Genomic DNA, 23,590 nt, shown 5'->3' with positions numbered 1-23,590 from the left:
TGTCAACATCTTGAGAAGAATGGAAAGGATAAGGATGCTAAATTCTATCTGACAGCAATAGAGTGTCAAATTTACTCACCGACTCATTACTGTACACATAGTGAGTCTTCACTCCTAAATGGAAATGCCTGTTGTCCACAGTCCACTATAGTACCAAAAATTTGTCTTGTGCACTTAAGCAATAAGATAATTTTAAATAAAAAATACAAACTGAAATAGTGATGTAATAATATCAAGAAAAATGTTCATGGATTTTTCTCTGCCAGTAGGTACAGCAGTAACACCATGAATACAAAACTCTATGGTACCTACATGTACTGTCGTTGTTCAACATGAAAGAGATCCTTGCTCTCCATGTTTTGTTCCAGCAGCGTTCTGTTCTGTAGCATCAGTGTCTGGATCTGATCCAATAGGTGACGATTTTCTTCCTCTAAATTTCCTTTAAGCTGGCTGAGCAACTGTTTAGACACAAACATTTATTTTTGAAGACAGATTTCCATTTTATACATATTACCTGAAACATCTAAAATATATTAAGTATTTCATGAAGAATCACTTGATCAGAACACTGATACTATGCTAAATAACCTGCTAATAAGTATATCTTAAGTCTTACAAATATTGGGTCCAATATATCTAGTTCCAAAATCACTGCCTTCTATATTCAGATCTATTCAAAAGATATTCAAATATCTTACCTTCTATTTAGTAGCTAAGAAATAAATGCTTAATAGGATAGTTAATTCTTGAATCTATACAATGAAGATAGCTCCTATCCTGCCTATAATAGCACCAAAAATTGAACAATTTAGGTAAAGTACCTGGTTGTAACATGGTAGTTACTTAACACAGCTTATCCTTTTCCCAACCAATGTATTCATGTAACCATATTAAGTCTGCGAATAGTTTGGGTTGGCTTGATTAAAGAGAGTAAAGTAATTTAATCAATGATTGGTATCAACAGTTAATTTAGACTTTTTGTAAAAAGTCACCAGAAACTGGAAATATACACTAGCTAAGCCACAGTTTACAAAACTCAAAGGAATTATTCTAAAAGGTTATCATTCCTTTTAGGGTGGATTTCTGAACCCCAGCATCAGGCTTCAACGGTCTTTAAACAGCCTAGGGATCTATATTAAAGCAGCAAGACAAGCAGAACAAGTCTAACAACTACTATGCCCTACTTTCTAAAGGGGAAGGTAGATATTTAAGAGTTCTCAAAGGTACCAGAAAGAATGGTACTTAGGAATATACATAATGAATACACATAATACATAACAGTAAGACACAATGGTAGTACTGTATCATGTTTTGTCTATTTTCATATTATAAAATTAAAATGTAATAAGACTTGTCCAAAAACTAAGTGCATTCATTTTCTTCCCTATCTAAAGTTTTGTTTGGTTTGTGAGACATGGACTCATGTAGCCCCAGCCACATAACTTGCTATATAGCTGATGATGACCCTGAACTTCTGATTTCCCCACCTCTATCTCATCATGTCTAGTTTATACAATGCTGTGGATTCATACATCCTAGAAGGAACTCTTATCAACTGAGCTAAATCTCGACTCCTGCAGTATGAATTCTCACTCTTCCTATCTTCAAATCTACACCCTATTATAGTGGTTTGAATGAGAATGTGACCACTATGGCTCAGATGTTTGACCACTTGGCCCCTAGCTGGTGGCACTGTTTGGGGAGGTTTAGAAAATGTGGCCTTACTATGTACATCACTGTTTGTCATTCCTGGTAGACTTTGAGGTTTCAAAGTCTTGTAGATTTCCAGTTCTCACCATCCTGCTCCAGCCACCATGCCTGCTGCTTGCTACCATGCATCCCTCCCATGAGAGCCTAGGATCCCTGGCTACCATGCATCCCTCCCATGACAGCCTGGGATCCCTGGCTACCATGCATCCCTCCCATGACAGCCTCAGATCCCTGGCTACCAAGCATCCCTCCCATGACAACCTCAGATCTCTTTGGAACTATAAGCTAAAATAAACCTTTTTTATAATTTACCTTGGTCACAAGTCACAATGCCTTTTTTCCCCACAGCAATAGAAAAATAATACACATGTTTTCTTAAACTTGGAATGGGTTTCGCCAAGAAAAAGTGAAAATTACACATGAAAATTTCATGCCTAGGCACCAGGCATTGTGTGTGTTTCCACTCAAAGCACTGGGTCCTTCTAGAAGATGGACCCAGTGAAGAGACAGCACAAAACACCACAGACCAACCTGCCCTACAGTTTCTCTTCCAACTAAAGATGCAGAAGTGAACACTTGAGCTTAAATATTGTGGATATATCAATATCTTCTTGAGCCCAAAACATTTACTGCCCATTATCACTGAGGTTCTACTGTTGTTTATGTAGCATTACTGTGATAAAAGATAGTCAGAAAACAGAAAACAATGTAAACATAACATAGTTCAGTAAATTGCCACAGGTTACATGTTAAACTCGTGCCCAGATCAAGAAACAGAACAACAACTTACTTCAGAAAAACTTTTGCGCTGCTGTCTATTTACCATCCTTCCCTACCAAAATCGACTCTCATCCTGGCCTCCTAGAACAGGTTAATGTCTCTACCTCTCCAAATCTTATTCTATCATTTTATATCCAATCAAGGGCTAATGTTTTATTCAAATTATTACAAACACCTAGGGCAGAAAGCTCACACACGCTCTAATCTTTGCTGAGTAGCCTTCTAGATCATCAGGGACATGTGTTATCTTACCAAACCCACTGTAGTTGTTTCATTTCTTGGAACTCCTAGTTCAATTTCTCACCAGTTCATTCATCTATCTGCCTAAACCTGATGTGGGATTTCCCTCTGTATATTGTGATTACCATTAATGAATAAAGAAACTGCTTTGGACCTATAGCAGGGCAGAACTTAGCTAGGCAGGGAAAACTCAGCTGAATGCTGGGAGAAAGAAGGGCGGAGTCAGGAAGAAGCCGTGGAGCAGCCAGAGACAGGCGCTGGGAACTTTAGCCAGCAAGCCACAACCATGTGGCGATATAAAGATTAATAGAAATGGGTTAAATTAATATGTAAGAGTTTGCCAATAAGAAGCTAGAGCTAATGGGCCAAGCAGTGATTTAATTAATACAGTTTCTATGTGATTAATTTGGGGCTAAGCAGCCAGGAACACACTAGTGGCCTCCTTACTACAAATTTGTTCCCACATGGCCAACTAAATCCATGTAAAACCTGAGAGGGCTTGAAAAGGAATTCTAGACACAAAAGGACAAAGTTTAGTTACATTTTTTTCCTAAATGGACTTTGCTTGTTGGTGGCACACTGCAGCTCCCTTAAGAGAAGTTTTCCTGACCCAGCAGTAGCAGCTCCATTAAGAGAGGTTTTCCTGATTCAGCAGCAGCAGAAAAAAAAAATCATGGCCATTCTGAAATGCCAGCTTTCTGGGCTGTGCTGCCGATGCAAATTCTGTAGGTCTGGCTATGGAGCACTTGAATAGGGTTTGTGGGCCTGGGTACTTGTATGCCTGCTTGGGAAAGTAGCTGAGACCATGCCCGCAGCTCAGCGCCCCGGACCTGACCAGGCAGCAGGATCAGGACTGCTATGTGTGCATGGGCAGGAGAGCATAGCGGATTCCTGCTGCCATACACAGAGATATTTCCAGGCCATGCAATACACTGCATGGCATATTTAGCTATTATTCAGACAAAAAGGGTTTATGTGCTGTATGTTCATTCTCAGAGTTAAAGTGCTGAGCATGGCTCCTACTTGCTGGTCCCAGAAATGGCAGTAATTGGTACCTCCACTATTTTGAAATTGGTGAGAGGCGGAGCCAGCATCCAGAGCTGCTGCAACCAACCCTTCCCTCCCCCCAAGTTTGCCGTTTTGTCTGTGGGGTCCTTGGACTACCAGGAGTCCCTGTTCCTGTGCTGAGGAGATCAATCCAGACTGAACCTTCATCTGGCAATGGATGGAGATAGAGACAGAGACCCACATTGCAGCACCTCTAAATGGGTCACAGTGTTGGATAAATGTACGTAGGTTCGGGAGAGAGAAGAAAAAGAGTACAGAGAGTTATAAAAAGTAAATGGGGTTTTAAAAAATAAAACAAAGTCTTTAAAGACACAGAGAACAGACAGTCATAGATTAAAAGGTGTAAAGAAAAACAAGTCATGTAAAGATGGAAAATTCAAACAGAGTCTGGATTATCTATATTATTGTGATGTCTTTGAATTTTTTGACTGTGAGGGAGCTAAGTACAGAGAAACATTTTGTTGTACGGGCTGATAAGCTAAGCCAAGCCAGGATATGTATTATAAAGGTATCTTGACTTCAGAATTTGAGTCTAAGGATATGTTGCTTTGGAAAAGAGGTTCTTCTTTTATTTCCACAGAGGATGAGAACCTGTGGATTCATTCCAGGCTAATATGGTTTGACACCCCTCAAAAAATTACTTTGCCCAACTTCTGACTGAGGTGAACCTAACACATAGGATACACCATGAAAGACCTGATTAACAGCGTCCCCAAACAGCAGGAAGCAGTATGGAGAAAACTATGCCCATATTCCCAAATATTGTCTATTTAAATGTTTGTTTATATTTAAAGGGGGATATGATATAGAAATGAATAATTTGCATTGACATGGATCTTGGTTTACTGAGGCAAATTTAAGGTCAATTTTGTTATATGTTTATTTCTGCTCTTGACTAAGGTACTGTGTTTGCCCAGCTCACTTAAAAACATAATGTATAATTAAGAAATAGAGGTAAATAGGTAATCATCAATAGTTAAAAATAGTTAGATTTTCCAGATGTACAGAGATGTATTTCAGATGGATAGGCATTCTTCAAATCTTTCAAACACTACAGAATATGGCATTTAAAATGTTTAAGAACTTAGGACTTTTCATAACAATGAGACACATCTGCTTCCGACAGCACCAATAACTTCAAGAGGATGATGGGCAGCGAAGAGGCTCCTTATGGAGTTAGCTAGCCATTTGGGCAAGAGACTGCTCTTGCCTGCACTGCTTAACTAGACATGCAGGACCTGCAGAGAAATGACTGCTGAACTTGCCTAAATGTGAGACAATCCTTCAGGGTTCCTGTTTCATGAAAGAGTCTACGAGACACATTCAGGACACAGAAGAAAGTGACTGACGAACTGCCAATATAGGCGGAACTGTCTTTGAAATTTCCTGCTTTGGGGAAAAGTCTGTTGGATATTATGGGCCGGCAGGCTGAAAATGGATGCTGCAATATTACAGAAGAACTTTGGGTGACTGTCCAGGCAGCGAGATGTCTCTGTCAATTCTAGACTTTTGGAAGTTGCTTACAACGTACTTCCTGTTTACTTAGGAAATAGTGTATCCTTCTGTAGTCTTTGATGGAGTTGAATAATTTATAGTTATAGTTTTTCTTAGTTAGGATAAAAGATAAAGTAGATAAAATATTGTAACTTTAATTCTTGTTTGATACCTGTTTGTCAGATGTAATTTTACTATGTTAAAGTTAAAACCTTCCTTTTTATTTAAACAGAAAAGGGGAGGTGATATGGGATTTCTCTCTGTATGTTGTGATTACCATTAATGAATAAAGAAACTGCTTTGGATCTATAGGAGGGCAGAACTTAGCTAGGCAGGGAAAACTAAGCTGATTGCTGGTAGAAAGAAGGGCAGAGTCAGGGAGAAGCTGTGGAGCAGCCAGAGACAGGCGTTGGGATTTTAGCCGGTAAGCCATAGCCTCATGGCGATATACAGATTAATAGAAATGGGTTAAATTAATATGTAAGAGTTAGCCAGTAAGAAGCTAGAGCTAATGGGCCAAGCAGTGATTTAATTAATACAGTTTCTGTGTGGTTATTTCAGGGCTAAGTGGCCAGGAACAAACTAGCAGCCTCCTTACTGCCGTTGTAAGTAGAAATTGCTTATTTGCTTCCCGGATGCCCAGACCCAAATAATCACACAGAAAGTATATTAATTACCACACTGTTTGGCCTATTAGCTCAGTCTTCTTACATCTTAACCCATTTCTATTAATTTATATTTTGACATGAAGTTCATAGTTTGTTATCTCTTGCTTCTTCATCTGCTACATGGCGCCTGCCTCCTTTGGCAGCTACATGGCATCTCCTGACTCCACCTACTCTCTTTATTTTATGTCTGGCTTTACTCTGTTAAGCCACTGACTGAAACAGCTTTATTAATCAACCGATAAAAGCAACACATGGACAGAAGAACATCCCACATCACTCCAGAGCTGTCGGTTTAGAGTTCCTGAGCTTCCACGAGCTTGGTTTAGCTGTCTTTGCATTTCTCTGTCATGATCTTGACCTCCCTTGCTCATATAGCCCCTTCTCCCTCTCTTCATTTGGATTACCAGAGCTTGGCCTGTTGCTTGGTTGTAGATCTCCGGATCTGGTTACATCACTTACTGGATGGAGGCTCTATTCACTTTGATTCTAAATATCTTCTTAGCATCCCTTTGTTTCTTTGAAACTCCTTTATTTATCTCTGCTTCTTGAGTGAGGATGAAAGATGATCAGCTGTTTCATATCCCTTCCATACTTTTCTCTGCCATGATGGAATGCATTCATCTGAACCACAGTCCAAGTTTCTTTCTGTCATGTACTGGGTAAAGTATTTCAACCTCAGGCTATCTAAAGGTTAACTTTTGATGACTCTCAGAGACAGGGGCTTTATCTTCTCTTTTCCAAATCAAGTCAGTATTCCCAGGAGAAATGGTACTGATTTGCAGTGTATTCTGTGCTCTCTCAGAACTAACAGTAAACAATCCCTCATAACCACTACCCACCCCTGCCCAAAAGGAAAAAGAAAGCCAACATTTGAAGCTTCTCAAGTGGTACAGAAGATCAGGAAGAATGATTATTTATTATAAGTACATGTAAACCACCACCTCCATGTGGCAACTATCAACTTTGTACAATGCATGGTTTATTTAAGTGTTTGCTAAATAATATTATGTATTATTTGTAGAAAAGTGGGGCTAGAGAGATGGCTCCAAAGTGACAAGCACTGGCTGCTCTTCCTGAGGGTTCAGGTTTGAGTCCCAGCTCCCAGCTGGTAGCTTACAACTATCTATAATTCTAATTCCTGGAAATTTGAGTCTCCTGGCCTTTGCAGGCACTATATACACATAAGACAAAAGTCTCATATACATAAAATAATAAAAAGCTAAAAGAAAATCTGAACTTCTCCTTTCTTTCTCTACCCTACTGCAGTGATTTTGCTCCAAATCAAGTCAGCATGAACCAGGGAAGGGGAAGAGAAGAACAGAGCAGAGAAGCCACAGGTACAAATGCTGCATGCTACTAAACAGAAGTGTACCTTGATTTTCTGTAGGCCACTCTTTGAGTTCTGGAGTTCTAAAATGGGACTCTCCTACCCCAGCTTTATTAAGGACTTGATTTAGTACCATGTTTCTCACTCTACCATTCTAGTAGAATCCTAACTATATAAATATTTTTATAATCAAATCACAGGCAGAATGAATGCTTTGAATTTTCTGAGCTATGTTGGGTATTAAAGTGTACATGATTACAAACTAATTTTTCATCCTATTGGTTTATGATTTCATGCTACATGTACAAAATCATTTTTTTTTCTTTTTCAAGACAGGATTCTCTATGTAGCAGCTTCGACTATCAAGGAACTCACTTTGTAGACCAGGCTAGCCCCGAACTCACTAAGATGAGCCTACCTCTGCCTCCTGAGTGCTGTGATTAAAGGCATGCATCACCACACCCACTGCAAAAACATTTTTTAATAAACAAGCACAAAATGTGACACATTTCAAAGCATCTGGACATTTTAAGTTTATACAATTAATAAAAAGGTATGAAATAAATAGTTTTTCTTAATTACTTGTGTATACCAAGACTGTCATTGCAATACGACTCATTACTTTTTAGGCACGACTTGACACCTAAAAAGAGAAACAATGTGTAAGTCTGTTGGTGCTCACCTCACACTGGTTGTTTAGTTTGGTAGATGTGATATCCAGCTGCTGATACTGCTCCTTTAGCTTTGAAAATTCAGCTTCTAATCTTGTTTGTTCCAATTTAGAATTATTTAGAAGACTTTTCACATTTTTATGGTCAGTTTGTAAAATTTCAGTCTCTTTTAAAAGTTGACTATATGTATGATTTAACCTATAATTAAAAATCATCAGAAATATTTCAATACTTTTCACAATGTGAACATGCTGTTAAAATCATTCAGACATATTTAGAAAATATAAAAATTATTTTGCTAGTTACTAATTGATCAGTAATCAGTTTTTCTTCAAAAATTAGATTTTATGAAAAAAAATGACCAATCTGGTTATGATTTCACAGAAATTTCAGAGTCTAAATTAAACATGAACAAAGATCAGGTTAAGCGAATCAATCTAGTATTAAATACTAAACCAATATGCTGGTTGAAAACAGAAATACAGGCAGCAAACAAATTAAAGATGTGTAGCTTTCTTCAATTGTGGCAAATAATTTTTATGTAATACCCACTTATCACTTTGTAAGCTATAGCTATTTCTCTTCCTTCTCACATTTTACCTTCAAAACAAAGTATTACTGACCTCTAAGGACAGAGACTGATACTTTTTTAAAGAGAAAGTAAATGCACAGGACATAGTAGGCCATACGCATTCCCTGTGGCATTCAACCTTCCCCCATCCCACTAACTCTTCAAAAACATTTAACTTTTTTAGTTTGGGGGCTGTTATGTATGACACAGGTAGATGGCTGGATCTGGTCCAGAGAACTAGCTGTAACTGTTAAGGTGGAAGCCCTACCTCTGTCCATATATACCCCAAAAGGCTGGAATATTGGGGATCACCATGTTGCGGCCCCACTCCAAGCCCTGGTCTCACTCCTCTCATTTCAAACCCTGCCCCTCAAAAAGTCCATCAAAAGTCAGCCCCTCCCTGGGGCTGCTCAACACCATGCCTACAGGCTATATCAGGCCTACTAGCCATATTTGCCATGTGATTCCTCCCCTACCCTCCCAAGGGTCACCCAGGAGTTGCTTTGCTCTGCTCAAATTAAACCTGGTCTTACTAATTTGGCCTGATCTAACTTACTACATTGGCAGCGGCATTACTACCACGGGATTTAAATTTTTTAGCAACCTGCAATTTATCTTGTATCCTTAAGATCAGGAATCCACAAAAGGGGCACAGTGAATAAATCACAATCTTGCCTCGGTGGTCTTTGTACAGAATACCTAATAGTTCACTCAATTCATTCATCAAAGAATTCAAGTCAGCTTACAAAAATCTAAGCAATGAAATATTTGTTAAAAAATCATGAAGTGATGATAAAATGGCAAACTCCTTGTATATCTGGCAAATGTATTATAAATAGGTGAAATCCATGAACAAAAGCATTATCACCCATATAGCGACCTAGTACATATCAATACTTATGACAATAAAAATTTTCCATTGATACTTCCCAGGGACTAGGTAGCAGAGAAAGACAGACAGTGTAGGAAGTCTTCTAATTTATCACAATTCTAAAATGAGTTAGATGGCTGTCATTAAAGAGAGCCAACCGAAGAGCTCTAGGTTCAGTTAAAGAACTTCTCTCAAAAAAATAAGGTGGCATTCTGGGAGGACAGCTCAGCAGTTAATAGTGCTTGCTCTTCCTACATTGTTCCTGGTTCGATTCTCAGCACCCACATGGCTGCTTAAAGCAGTCTACAACCCCATTTTCAGGTGATCTAACATCCTCTTCTGACCTCCAAGGGTACCAGGTATGCACATAGTGCACAGACATGTATGTGAGCAAAACATTAATACACAGAAAATAAGATTTTAAAGTTTAAAATAAATAAATAAAGAAGATGGGCTAAGAAGATGGCTCAGTGGCTAAATGGCTAGCAATGCAAGCCTGAGGACCTGTTATAATCCCCAGAGCAAATAAATATAAGTGCCAAGTGGCCCAGGTGGCCCAGTGTAATTTTGGTCTGGGAAATTGGACGCAGGAGATCCCCAAGGCAAACATACTAGTGAGACTAGCCACATCTGTGAGCTCTGAGTTTGATTTGAGAGATCTTAGCAAAAATAAATTAAGAGAAAGAATACTAAAGAATAGTTTTCACCATCGACCTTGTACTTCCACACGTACTCCCACATGTGTCCCACTCATGCAAATATGTATACACAACATGCACACCACACACGTAAACATGAAAATGGAAAAAATGGTGAAGTGCAGTGATATTTGATGCCAACCTCTTACTTCCATGCTCCCACACAAACATGTAAAAACATATATAACGACACACACACCAAAACCAAAAACCTCCTAAAAACAAGTGCTAAAGTAGCTCTGATTTTTTTATATTTTCCTTTAAAACAATAGTGCCAAATGAAATCCAGTAAACAGCAGAGGTCAAAACAACAGAGTCTAAGAAAGAGACTTTCTGTGGCATTATCTGTGGTTAAACAGGATATTTAGAATTATCAGTGTATGTGTGTGTGTTTCTGTGACAGCTCTTTCATGTTTTACTTAATAAAGCCTTTTATTTTCATAGAACACAGACATTAATAAATAAATGCTGGGAAAGAACAGACCTGAGACACAGAAAATACTTGACTTCAGATCATTCGTTCCAAGCCTGTGACACTATTTTGGTCAAACTCATCATACATAAGATTTCTTTTTCATTTTAGCCAAGTTGTTCGTCTGGAAATGCCACAGAAATGTACAATTTGATGCTTGGAAAGCCCAACTAAAGTCCATGATTCCAGCTACTTCCTAAAATACCAGCCATAGTAAGCTACAAGATGAGACCTTTGTAATTCTCCGAAGTTCGACATATAATAAAACAACCCCACCTTTCTATTATATAACTTGTCGCAATATGGTCTTAAGTGCTTGTACTATCCATACAGCATCCACTATAAATTAGTCTATTTTAACTTTGTACCGTGCTTACTTAAGTCCAATATCTTCACAACAGAATATTTAGCTGTAACATCTATAGAAAACTAAATTTAGAATTTCGGAGTATCAAGATGAAGATGGTTCTAGTGAGTTAGGGCCTTTTAAAAAGAAAGGAAAAGGGCAAGATAATTATAAAGTTGAGTTGTACACATGTGCACCTGCACACACACACAAAATTCATGCAAACACGTACACTGCTGAGAAGATGATAAAAATTCCATGTTAAGTCCAAATTGTGGATGCTATTATAAATACACACACACACACACACACACACACACACACTTCCTGTCTAGAGAGAAGACATAGAAAATAAAATACATAGTATTATTACCTATCATTTTCACCACAAAGTTTCTTGTACTCTGCAGCTACCATCTCATGGTTTTTGCTTTCAAGCAGCATTTTTTCTTGTTCCATTTTGATCATTTTTTCCAAATCTTCCAATTGTCCTTTCTGTTTTAATAACTGATTGTAACTGGGGAAGGAAAGTTAGGTATTTAGCATTAAATAGTTCTAACAAATAAAATATTTTAGAAAAGGAAATGATAAATTTAACAAGCATCACATAAAAGACATATAAATTCCCTTAAAAAATTATCTTAGATGGGTCTAATGTATAAAATTTATTATACTATCCAGAGAAAATTTGTTTTAAGTTAACATAATAAAATATAAGTTACCGGTCTTCAAGGTCTTTATGTTCCATCTCAAGATTCTTGTGGACAGACTTTAAGGCTCCATGTTTAGAGATGAGAGACTCATAATCTGAAGCCTGTCGCTCATGAAGAAGTTCCAGCTTTTCGTGATCTTTTATCAGAGAATCATAAAGAGATTTCAAGTCTTCTCGTTCTTTGATTATAGATTCGTTTTCATTTTCTAAGGAAGACTGTTGGATGAGAAGCTGTGCATTCTGGTTCATAAGTGAAGTACTTTGTGAATTAAGGGTGGAATTTTCAACCTGTAAGAATGTGTATATTATTAACAGTATGAGGAAAAGGCATGGTGGTACATGCCTTTAATCCCAGCATTTAGAAGGAAGAGACAGACAGATCTCTGGGAGAGCAAATGACTTAAGAGAGCGAGCAGTAGTGAGAACAAAAGAAGTTTATGTATGTAGTGGCATGCATGTGACAGTGAGAGGACAGCTTGTAGAGTGAGCTCCACGCGTCTCCTGTGCAGACTGCAGGGCCTGAGCTCTGTCTGCTGAGCCATCTTTAAAGGGCAGGATCTCTTCCCAGCCCAGAACTTACTGTTAGGCAAGGCTGGCTAGTAAGTGAGCTACAGGGATCACTTGTCTGTGCCTCCTCAGTGCTGGAATGGCAAGCATTTCCTACCATGACTGAACTCAGGTCCTCCTGCTTGGGAGTGCTTTACTGCCTGAGTTGGCTATTTCCTCAACCCACTTGTTCCTCTTTTTAACAAAAAGTTACAGTGTTAAATAAGTTCTATCTAATTAAATCACTGCAGACATATTCCTATTATGAGTAATTTGGATTGTAGCCTCTCAAAGAATTAAGGCTACCTGTTTAATTTTGGAGCTGAAAACCATTTTTGGAAAGTCTCTGTGGAGTCTAAATTAGCGTTTACTTCACCACTGAGAGAACGTTTAGTTTTAAAGAAGGAACCAGTTTCTTTTCCTCCCTCCTGGATTGTTCTGTGTGAATTGGCACTGGCATTGTTAAACTGAAGATGGATTCTTTGGGTTACATCAAATATATCCTTTAGACAAAAAAATCTAAAGACAAAATTGCTATGCTGTATGCATTTCAATAACTAAACTAAGAATGTTTTAAGAATGAGATAAAGAATACTATGTTGTAATCATACTCTGAAATAAGGGGTTTGTACCAACTGATTAGAATCACCTTGTTGAAAGGACTGAAAGATTCTAAACTAAATATAAGTAAGATCATTTTCACTTATATTGTGGGTGAATTTAGAAATTTATATAAACGTTGACGTTTAAAAAACATTCACATTAAAGAGTCTGGCATAGAAGAAAACAAAAATATTTCCATCTATCTTCAATTATTAAATTCACTAAGGAACAATGTTTCTATGTCTAGGTTCCCTTTCTATAATATTAGATAATTTAAGTGTTTAGTACAACCTGAAGTTTGGCATTCTGTGTTTGAAGAGTGGTATTCTGCTCCTGTAATGACACTGTCTGCCTCTGAAGTGCAAGAATCTGGGCCTGCAGATTATTGTTCTGTGTTTCAAGCTGCTTCAGTTGAGTTTTCAGTGCTTGCTTCTCTGCTTGCAGTGTAGCATTCTTAAAACAAGAAAAAGATACCACACTTATTAAAATAAACATGGGACATTTTTCTTTAATAGATAACAGTATTTTTTAAAAAATGAGCTTGAACAATCTTAAAAAAGAAAAACCTTCCTCTTCAATCACGTTGTAAATATTTAATCCATAATAAAATGACTCAATACTGCTACAACCTTAAAATACTATTGTGCCTGTGTTCTTTCTGCTTTATGATGTCCTAAAATATTTTCTTTCAGTGGCGAAGGTATAGGTTAGCTCATGGGTAAGTGGTGATCCTGGGTTAAAAAAAATGCAGTTCATAATAGACCTAGGTGGCATTATGTTTTGTTTTCCTTTATCCATAATATGAAACTCTCACTAAAACTATATTTTATCTCTAAAGACTTCTGAAGTATATCCAAAAATTTTTATCATTTTCAATTTTTTCAGTACATATGACCATATTTCTTCTTATAGTTAAACAAGTGAGTTACTATATTGGTCACAGACATTAAAATATTAGGCATGGATATTATACATTTAAGATAAATTACTTATAAATTACATTCCATAAAATCTAAATTTGTACTAAAAAGCATAACCAAAGAATCCACCATATAACATAAATAAAACTTTAATATATAAAAAAACCTACACAGAAAAATGATCCAAAGAATCATAATAATTGTTGTATCTTTAATAGACGATTTCTAAAGAACACTTCACTTTTATATTATATAGACAACATTTCACTGTACAAAACAGAGGTTGTGATTTGACCCCATAAAATCAAACCGAGAAATCAAGGTAGATGTGGCTCTAATAATAGCCTGAAACATCAGCAACTGGGAGACAGGTGAACAAGACAGTGAGTTTCAACTCAGTCTGAGCGAAGTATGGAGAACCTGTCTCAAACAACAACAGAAACAGCAACAAGCAAACACCTGCAGAAGCTGAAGTAGGTAATTATACTGTTCTCTTTTTAACTCATCTGTTGAAAGGATGAAAAAATCATGGATGAAAAAACATGGAATACTGTCTTGTTCAAACACTCAAACACACACACTCTCTCTCTCTCTCTCTCTCTCTCTCTCTCTCTCTCTCTCTCTCTCTCTCTCTCTCTCTCTCTCTCTCTCTCTCTCTCTCTCTCTCTCTCTCTCGCATTGTTTTGATGTGAGTATCATATAGTCCAGGCTGGTCTTGAACTCACCATGTAGCCAAGTCAGTCATGTATGATGATGTGATGGTTAAAAATGAATGTCAACCTGACAGGAGCTAGGCTGTCTGCGAAAACAGCCTGGGCATGTCTATGAGGGAATGGGGTTAACTGATGCAGCACCATCACAGGGACTGGAGTACAGGACTGAAAACGGATACAAAGGTGAGCTGAGTAATAGTATCTCTGCTTCCTGATTGCAGATGCAGTATGAGCAGGGCCTCAGGCTCCTGCTGCCATGATTTCCCTGCCTTCATGGACTCTATCCTTGAACTGTGACCCTTCATGTTGCTTCTCATAGTATCTTTGTAACTAATGGATAGTATTGTTACAAAGTGGGCCTGTTGTTGTGATAACTTGGCCACACACTCCTCAGGCCTTTGGAAGTAGAATCCAGGAGCAATAGGGAAGAGTTTGAAATTCTGGACTAGAAAAGCACTACACTAATAAGCAAGGGCCAATCTAGTGTGACTGGAGAGCAGAGTAACAGACAGTGGGAGAACTCTAAGGGAGCTGAGATAGACACCATTCACATTACATGTTGGCAAACAAATGGTTTTATTCCTCCAAGTCATGGATAAATTGTTTTGGTGGAGGAAATCTCAAAAACAGGATAGCATTCATACCGTGTCATGGTAACTGTAAGCCCCTCAAGTGGCCAGGCCCCTCACCTGAGGACCTCGAACTGCTAGGTTTCACCCACAGAATAACCTAAATTCTGGACCCTGCTCCCACCCAATCTCTGGACATGAAGTCCCCCAATCTCCACCCTGGAAAGCTCCACCCCCTTCCCAAGAAATTCTGTATAAGGCCTTATTCTGTTCAGTTCTCTGCTGTTTCTAGCCTGAGTAGAGACGGCCACTCTCCTGTTTGTTTCCCTCCCAATCTCTTGTGTGAGGTTTGTTGTGTGGTGTGACTCTGTGGTATTCTTTGACTCCCAGCGTGGATACATTTCCACCTGAGCTCTAATGCTTACATTTACTGTTTGCTGTTTTTATTCCTTCTACAGCCAACCAGAAAGAAAAAAGAAAGAAAAAAGAAACAAAGCAAAAAGATACAAAAATGACTAACAGCAGGAGAGGGCATAAAGTTATAGGCAAGTTAGGTTCTGAGACAGTAGTTGTAATTATTAAAGAGAAGCCTCCTGCTCTTCCCTGGGACTTCAAAGGTGGGTGGAGAACAAGACTCCAGCCACCAGACTCCATTGTATAAAAATCAGTGTTGATTTTGTACTGCTGAAGGAGTTCCCTGGGAAAAAACAACCCAGTCAGCCTGAAAGGCACACAGAGGTACTGCACATAATCCTACGGGTCACGCTTTACCTGACAGAACTTGATAGCACTGTCTACATGATATTGGTTTTGCAGACATGATGGATGGAGCACTGATTAAACTTGGGATTGACTTACAAGAGGGTAAGGAGCAAAGCATACTTTTTATATGATAAACTACACAAGAAAGTACAAAATAAATTTATGAGAGATATATATCCAACAATTCATTATTTCAGAAGAATTTTGTCCCTACTAAGAGTTTTTAAATACTTACATTTCTTTCTACTTCAATTAACCTGTCTTTGACTTTCAGGAGCTCTCTGGTCGTTTCTTGACTTTCTCGCTCCCACTTGTTATCTTCCCCAGAGACAGGCAGGAGGCTCTGCACCATTGTTTCCTCATCTTGTCTCTGTTTGAGAGCTTCATAATTTTTTTTCACCTAAAATTATTTAAAATATTTTAATGGGAAGAAAAAAACCAATATTTTTATATTTCTCAATTACTTTGGGTCTGTATTGGTTTGGTGAATATTACAGATACTTTATCTAAAAATATGATATATGTGTGATTACCATTACTATGATCAAAAGCTTTTTGAAATGCAAGTTTGGGGACTGGAGAGGCAGTCAGTGGTTAAGAGCATTTCTTGCTCTTCCAGAGAACCAAAGTTTGGGCAGTTCACAACCATCTATAAATCCAGCTCGAGGACTCTCACCCCCCCAACACACAGACACACACACACACACACACACACACAAAACCATAAAAGGAAACCCTATGTCATAATACTACTGTAATGTACATTATTCTAGAAGAATGAAAAAATACTTGGCTCCTCTGAGTGCTCCTGTAATACACTCTGCTCCTACTGGTAATGAGAATGGGCCTCAGCAGCCTTCCTAAGGAGTGCTAATGTCAACACATTCTCGGGTTGCATGCACACATCCAACATTACATCAAACAACATATATGTATAATTCATGCTTACTAGGAAAGGACAATCCAGGATAAAAAAATAAAATCTAATAAACAACAACAATGAAGAAAATGGCTAGGAAATAACAGATTAACCAAACACTGATATGCTACTTAATATTAAAAATTACTTTTACAGCAACTGCTAACCAATTTAGAGATCTGTATGTGAAAAGCAAATAAATATTTGTTACATGTTAACACTGACTTTAAAAGATTCCTAAACTAGTTAGGGAAGTATCTTTGGGAATCTAATTTCCTAAGGATAATATATTACCTAGCTTTAATTAATATAGGCTAGTTATATTAATAAAGTAACTTATTCATTTAGCTTTTGATCCATACACATCATCAGTGTAATTTATCTTGTAATAACTAATTCAAGGATGTATCTTCAGAAGGGAGCTTTTAGTTTTGAGTTGACTGTTTTGTTTGTTGTTTTGAGACAGGTCTTATGTAGCCCCAGGCTGGCCTTGAACTCCTGATCCTATTTTCTACCACAAGTCCTAAATCTACAGATGTCAGCCACCACAATAGGCCTCAAATTGACTTAGTTTGCAATAACCCCAGAAAACACTGAGTAATACATAGGCTTGAACCGCTACTAACATGAAAAATCCTGATCACTTCAATGATCAAAATTGCCAAATTCAACATTTCTCTGTAATTAGATATTTTTAAAATTTATTTTTAAGATTAAAAACAAATTCTGTGTGTGAATGTTTGCATCATGAAGGTATGTATACACCATGTGCATGTAATGCCTGCCAAGGGCAGAAGAAGACCCTCTGGAGCTGGAGTTATGGAACAGTTGTGAGTTGCCATGTGGATGCTGGGAATTGAACCCAGAATCTCTGGAAGAGCAGTCAGTGCTCTTAATTGCTGAGCCATCTCCTTAGCCCCTAAATATGTTATTTTTAAATGTGTGTGTATATGTGTGTCCATCTGTGCATTTGAGTATAGGAACCCTCAAAGGCCAGAGGGTTCAGATCCCCTGAAGTTACAGGTGGCTGTGGTCCACTTATTGTGGGTGCTGGGAATCAAACTCAGATCCTCTGGAAGAACAGTGTATACTCTGAACTGTTGAGCTATCTCCTTAGTCCCTCTTTAATTATATTTACTATTATACTTATCTTGACTTACTAGTTTATTTTAGATATTTACAGTACATTAAAAATTATCACCATAGTTTATATTAAGGGTAGAAATGATTAAAATAGTTCATGTTGTACAAAACTTAAGTCTTTAATTTAGCAGTAAGCTAGCATTACTAGTGAGTTAGAAAACGATAAGAAAAAAAGCCAAGATGGAATGGAATGTAAAGTTTGGCTAGTGATCTTGGAACTCCTATTTTCTCATACAGTCTTTTTCCTAGGCTTACAAAGGCTGTGGTCAAATACTGAGAGGAATAGCTTTGCTTTTTCCCCCTGAAAGTAATAGTCTTTTATCATTAAGGATGATATTTGGTGTAGGTCATCTATAAACACCCTTATTTATTTAATAAAGTTCCTTTTATATGTAAGATTGGTATTAAATCCTTTAACTATAATTGCAGACAGGTCATTCTCCATGTAGTTCTATCAATATTGCCATAGTTTGAAGCTGTTGTTAGACATGAGAACATTTAATCTTGCTGTGTCATGAAGCTAAAATGATCATTTTATAATTTTTAGATGAGATAAATCATTACTATAAAACTAATCTTTATACATAATAGCTTTCTTTTGATTAGTGTTACAATAGTATATTATTATCAAAATTTCTTGTAGGTGGCATTTCATTAGCTTTTACTTTTCCATTGAGTATAATCATCTCTGCTTTAGAACAGAAATGTTTAGACCTTTTTACAGTAAATATACTATGATTTGGTTAAAAACTTCCCTTTTACTGTTTATTTTCTATTTGTCCAATCTGTACTTTGTTCTGTTTCATTCTGCCTTCCTTTGGATTTTTAAAATTCCCTTTTATATTTCTATACCTTAGTTTACATTGTTTATGTCTAAATTTCAGGGTCTATTTTCAAGTAATACGACTCTTCACGTACAGTATTGAAAGCTTAGGAAAGTAAATTCCATTTGAATTCATGTATACAGGAGTAAGTCAGTTTATAGCCATTATGAAAAATGGCCGAAGTTAAAGACAAAGATGGAATTTGGTATCTCTGATATTTAGACTTGAAATACAAAAACTAACTCATGTACAAACCTACTTATTTTCTTGCTGAGTAGCTTTATGAAGTTATCATTATTTGTGACTTACTAATATTGTTTAATAGAGTACAAAATTCAGGACCTAAAGCTGATTAATAATTATTTATGCTAACAAAGTAGAACACTGAACCAGTGTAATAGGTTCCATGATGGCAAAATCAGCAACAAACACCAGAAAAGATACTGTGGGTATACGGTGAACAAAAAGTCTTCCCTTTCTGCCAAAGAAAGCCTAATTTGGTTAACTGTTCCTCTAGAACAGTAGCTCTCGACCTTCATAATGCATCAATCATTTAATGCAGTTCTTAATGTTGTGGTGACCCCAACAATAAAATTATTTCATTGCTACTTCATAAATGTAATTCTGCTGTTACAAATTAATATAAAAATATGATATGTAGCCTCCAAAGGGGTTGTGACCTACAGGTTGAATACAGCTGCTCTAGAAGCATAATAAAACTAGAATATTTGATTATTAGGCAATAATGCTTATGGGGGTAAGACCCATGATTGGTACACTATCTGGATTGGAAAACTAATTACCTAATAGAAAGAAGAATTACTGGATTTCTCTACAGGCAGCAACTCTTATAATCAGGATGCACATTTTGGAGATTTTAGATTTATACTTTTGGAGTTGTAAGGCTTAATTACTGCATTGAAGCATCAAGTCTCAAACCAGGGTAGTGCTCTCTTACTCCAGTGTAAATCTGTTTTACTTGAACCATAATCTGGTACAAATACATCTCAAGCATCAGCAAGACAGTTCAGCAGTTCAAGGTGTTTGCTGCCAAACCTGACAACCGAGTTTGATTCCTAGGACCCATATGGTAGAAAGGAGAGTCCTCCCATCAGTTGTCCTTTGATCTCTATAGGCAACAGGCATGCTGTGGTGTGCTCCTACCCCCCCCCCCCCCCGTGTGTGTGTGTATGAAAGTGGGTGTGTGTAAATACAAATAAATGAAAAAAATTAAAGAATCTCACATAATTATAAGGAGAGACCCGTAACACTACCTAACCATCTATTTGTACTTCCTAGGGTTATTCTGAATAGAATAGTCTTAAATGTGGCCTACAGTAATCTCATCACTCCATCTGTTTGTCATGTGGAATACTGCTATAATCCCTGTGCTAAGGAAATGTAGGATGATCAGTTCAAGGCTATCACTGGCTACAGGATAAATTTAAGAACAACCTATGCTACAAGAGATCCTGTCTAGACAAAATGGAAAATTAAGAGAAAGCCAATGTCTGGAGCAATGCGGAGGCTGAAAAGGGAAGAGTAACACAGAATGGAACTCTTCTCATTCTTCAAATAGGTGAGCCCTTTACACTTCAAGTTACTCATCTAGTGAACACAGTGCTTAACTTCACTCAATAATTCCAAATATCACAAAGCAGACCTAGACAGCATCGTATTTGTGAGCAGACCAGCTGTTTTCCTACACAAACTATCTATGCCTGTCCTCTGCATCTTCACAGTTGTATCTTTATTAAAATCTACCTGGAGGCTCAACAGGAAAAATGCACCAGGGAAAGGTATCAGTATCTCAAAAACTGAATTTCTGAAACAAAATAAGCCTGCTTCTTGTCCATCCCATTTCTACAATCCTTTATGTCCTCACCTCTAAGAGGGACTACTACATACTTGAAAACACTGAGTAAATTGTAGCACCTCCAAACAAATAAAGATACGTTTAAGTATACTCCCAAATATACGAAACAATGAAATACTAACATAAATACAGCTTATTTTTTATGTTTTTCTGTTCAAGCACTTATAAAGTTTTTTTGAAGAAAAAACTGTTTTTTTTTTTGTTTTCACTCAAAACTCATTCACAAAATTTATTTGGAAGGGAAGAATCCAGGAGAAGGTCTGCCTCTGACAGGGCAGAAATAGGCAGATGCCAACTGAACATGTACAGAACTTATTTTTTTTTCTCATGGTTTATTTTTTTTTATATTTAAAAATTTCCATCTCCTTCCCTCCCCTCCTTCTCCCCCTTCCCTCCCCTCCCCTCCACCCATACCTCCCCTCCCTCCCTTTCAAGGCCAAGGAGCCATCAGGGTTCCCCACTCTATGCTAAGACCAAGGTCCTCCCAACTCCCCCCAGGTCCAGGAAGGTGATCGACCAAGCTGAGAAGGCTCCCACAGAGCCCGTCCATGAAGAACAATCAGAGCCCAGCACCATTGTCCTTTGCTTCTCAGTCAGCCTCCGCTGTTGGCCACAGTCAGAGAGCCGGGTTTGGTCGCATGATCCATCAGTCCCATTCCAACTGGAGTTGGTGATCTCCCATTAGTTCTGTCCAAAACTTACTGTTTTAAGTTCTTGGCGCAACTGTTGATTGTAGTTTGTAGACTCTTCTAACCGAGCTTCCAAAGCAGCAATTTTTTCTTCTTTTATTTCAAGGGACTTCTTAAGAGTGGATTCTAATTTTGATTCCAAAAGTTTGTACCTACTATCCAAGTACAAGAGTAATACAGTTTGTCACTAGATGTCAAAACATGTTTAGAGACAATCTCTGACTGCAACACTGATGTATTAAATGAGATCGATAAGCCTTCATGCTTGATGTAAGTTACCCTCCCCTTAGTGGTAGTCACAGATCAAACTTCAGTAACTAAATAGAACTGATTATTGTCAAGACTACCAAAACAACTATTAATGCTCAAAAAGGGAAACTGAATAGCTAAATCCCCAAATATTTCTTTTAGTTTTATAAGACTAAAATAGAAAAAAAGTTGATGTATCTATTATATCACATATATGTCTGTGATATTATGCATGCATTTTTACATAATGGCCAATGTGAGCAGTTAAGACGTAGAACTCAACCTAAGTTGGGCATGGTGACACACACCTTTTATTCCAAAATCTGGAAAGCACAGGCATGCCTAGCCTTCAAAGAGGGTTCTAGGCCAGCCAGGGCTGCATAGTAAGACCAAACAAGAAGCAAAACTAAACACATCAATACTGGCCGTTTCTTTAAACAGTTACAGTAAAAAAGACAATGCTATAGTCATGACACATAGTGGTAAGAGTCAGACAAATACCAATATTCTAGTTACTTTACAGTATGTTAGAATTTGTAAATCAGTTATTAAGTAGTTTAAAAAATTATGCATATGTGATATATGCATATGTGTACACATTTACGTGCGATGGGCAGAGGGGTTATCATTTTTTGTCGCTGCCTTAGTCCCGACAGGGGCTCTCACTGAACCTAGAATTTTTCAGTCAAGCAGGATGGCCATCACATCCCAGAGGTCTTCCTCATCCTCCTATTATACAATCCCTAATCTCTGACCCCACCCAGGGTTGCAGGCACACATACCTATACCTGGCTTTCTACATGGGTACTAAGGATACAAACTCAGGTCTTCACACTTGCACAGCAATTTCAGAGTATACAGTAAAATAAAGGATTCAGTTAATGCAATTTTTATACCTAAAGCTCTCAAAGATAGAGCTGGGTGTGGTGGTGCATACTTGTAATCTCAGCACCTGAGAGTAAAAACATCAGGAGCAGGGTTTGAGGTCATTATCAGCAACATCACTAGTTAAAATCCAGTATGAGCTACACAAAACCCTCTACAAAGGAATCTAAAGACAAAACCACTGGACAAATGAAACATCAGAAGGACAAATAATCAAACGAAAAATATCCCAAGAAGAAAAGTAAACTGGCCTAACAGTATAGTACGTTTCCAACATGATAGAATTTCATAAACCTCCCCAAATGTCTGTTTCTAATGTACTCTACAGACATATAATGCAAATGTCATTTCTGTAGTACCAACTCCCTTAAAAATTAAGGCTGGCTTTGGAGTTGGAGGATGGCTCTCTCCTTTAGGAGAATCCAAAGTCTGTGTCATGTAAGAAGAGCCACCTGGTATAGGACAGAAGAAAACTAAAATTAAGGGACTATTCTGTCATCGTTAATCTCATAATCCTTTGGTTTTGACTTAAAAAAAAACTTTTTTAAAGGTATAATTTATAAGATTATTATATATCTATATATAAACGTTGTGATATACATACAGAGTACTAATTAATTCTAGAAATGCTTCATCTAGCTTCTTGTACATGACTTCAGGCTTGAGTCTGAAGCAGGTAACTAGGAAAGTTTGTGTACCCTGGATATACTTTAACAGATTATGGTACTTTAACTTCTCAGAGATCTGCTGCATATAACATTTAAAATATTTTAAGTTTTCTGCAGGGAATCGTGACCATTCCTGACAATGACCTTTGAGGTCTCTAAGATCATAGGGTCCACAATGATGAATCCACTTGGATAAGCTGACAAACATGACCCAAAGACCAGCTTTGGACTATAAGCTGCTCAGGACAACTTCAAAGTGGTTAATTAAGATGATCCAGCTTCACAGACTACTCCAGTCAAGACTTCGGATAAGCCCTGTCCTTTCCCATTACACTGAGACTGGACAACTGCTAGCTCTCCCAGGATTTGACCATTATCTTAATTTCCTCAGGGTTCCCTAAAGATGCCGTTGCCCTCAGACAACAGGAATTAATTTTAAGAACATGACACCCACATTCCCAAGAGGTAGTGAGTGGTTTGTGGTTGTTCAGTAGATTATGGATGTTTAGTATTGTTTAAGGGCTTTGGTTGCAAGCTGTTATTGGTCATAGTCAGGAAGGAAACTAAGCAAAGGAGATTAGATTCAGGGATTTCAT

General features: G+C 37.6%; 1 protein-coding gene across 6 annotated transcripts in view; it reads right to left on the bottom strand.

The window, feature by feature from the left end:
• Window positions 1-23,590, bottom strand: part of Ccdc88a (coiled-coil domain containing 88A) — a 156,471-nt gene that overhangs the window by 22,272 nt on the left and 110,609 nt on the right. For all 6 annotated transcript variants that reach the window (XR_005286720.1, XM_038341121.1, XM_038341122.1 and 3 more), the window contains exons 17-23: window positions 21,206-21,347; window positions 15,977-16,141; window positions 13,069-13,230; window positions 11,639-11,916; window positions 11,290-11,433; window positions 7,970-8,156; window positions 313-458 (exon numbers count right to left, since the gene is read on the bottom strand). Coding sequence is in view for 5 of the 6 variants with exons in the window: in XM_038341121.1 (XP_038197049.1) it covers window positions 313-458; window positions 7,970-8,156; window positions 11,290-11,433; window positions 11,639-11,916; window positions 13,069-13,230; window positions 15,977-16,141; window positions 21,206-21,347 (1,224 nt within the window). In the remaining variant the exon portion in view is untranslated. The remainder of the gene's footprint in view (window positions 1-312; window positions 459-7,969; window positions 8,157-11,289; window positions 11,434-11,638; window positions 11,917-13,068; window positions 13,231-15,976; window positions 16,142-21,205; window positions 21,348-23,590) is intronic.

This window comes from Arvicola amphibius, chromosome 1 (genome assembly GCF_903992535.2).
Source record: "Arvicola amphibius chromosome 1, mArvAmp1.2, whole genome shotgun sequence".
NCBI classification, from domain to species: Eukaryota; Metazoa; Chordata; class Mammalia; order Rodentia; family Cricetidae; genus Arvicola; species Arvicola amphibius.
This window is presented reverse-complemented; position numbering and strand designations above follow the sequence as displayed.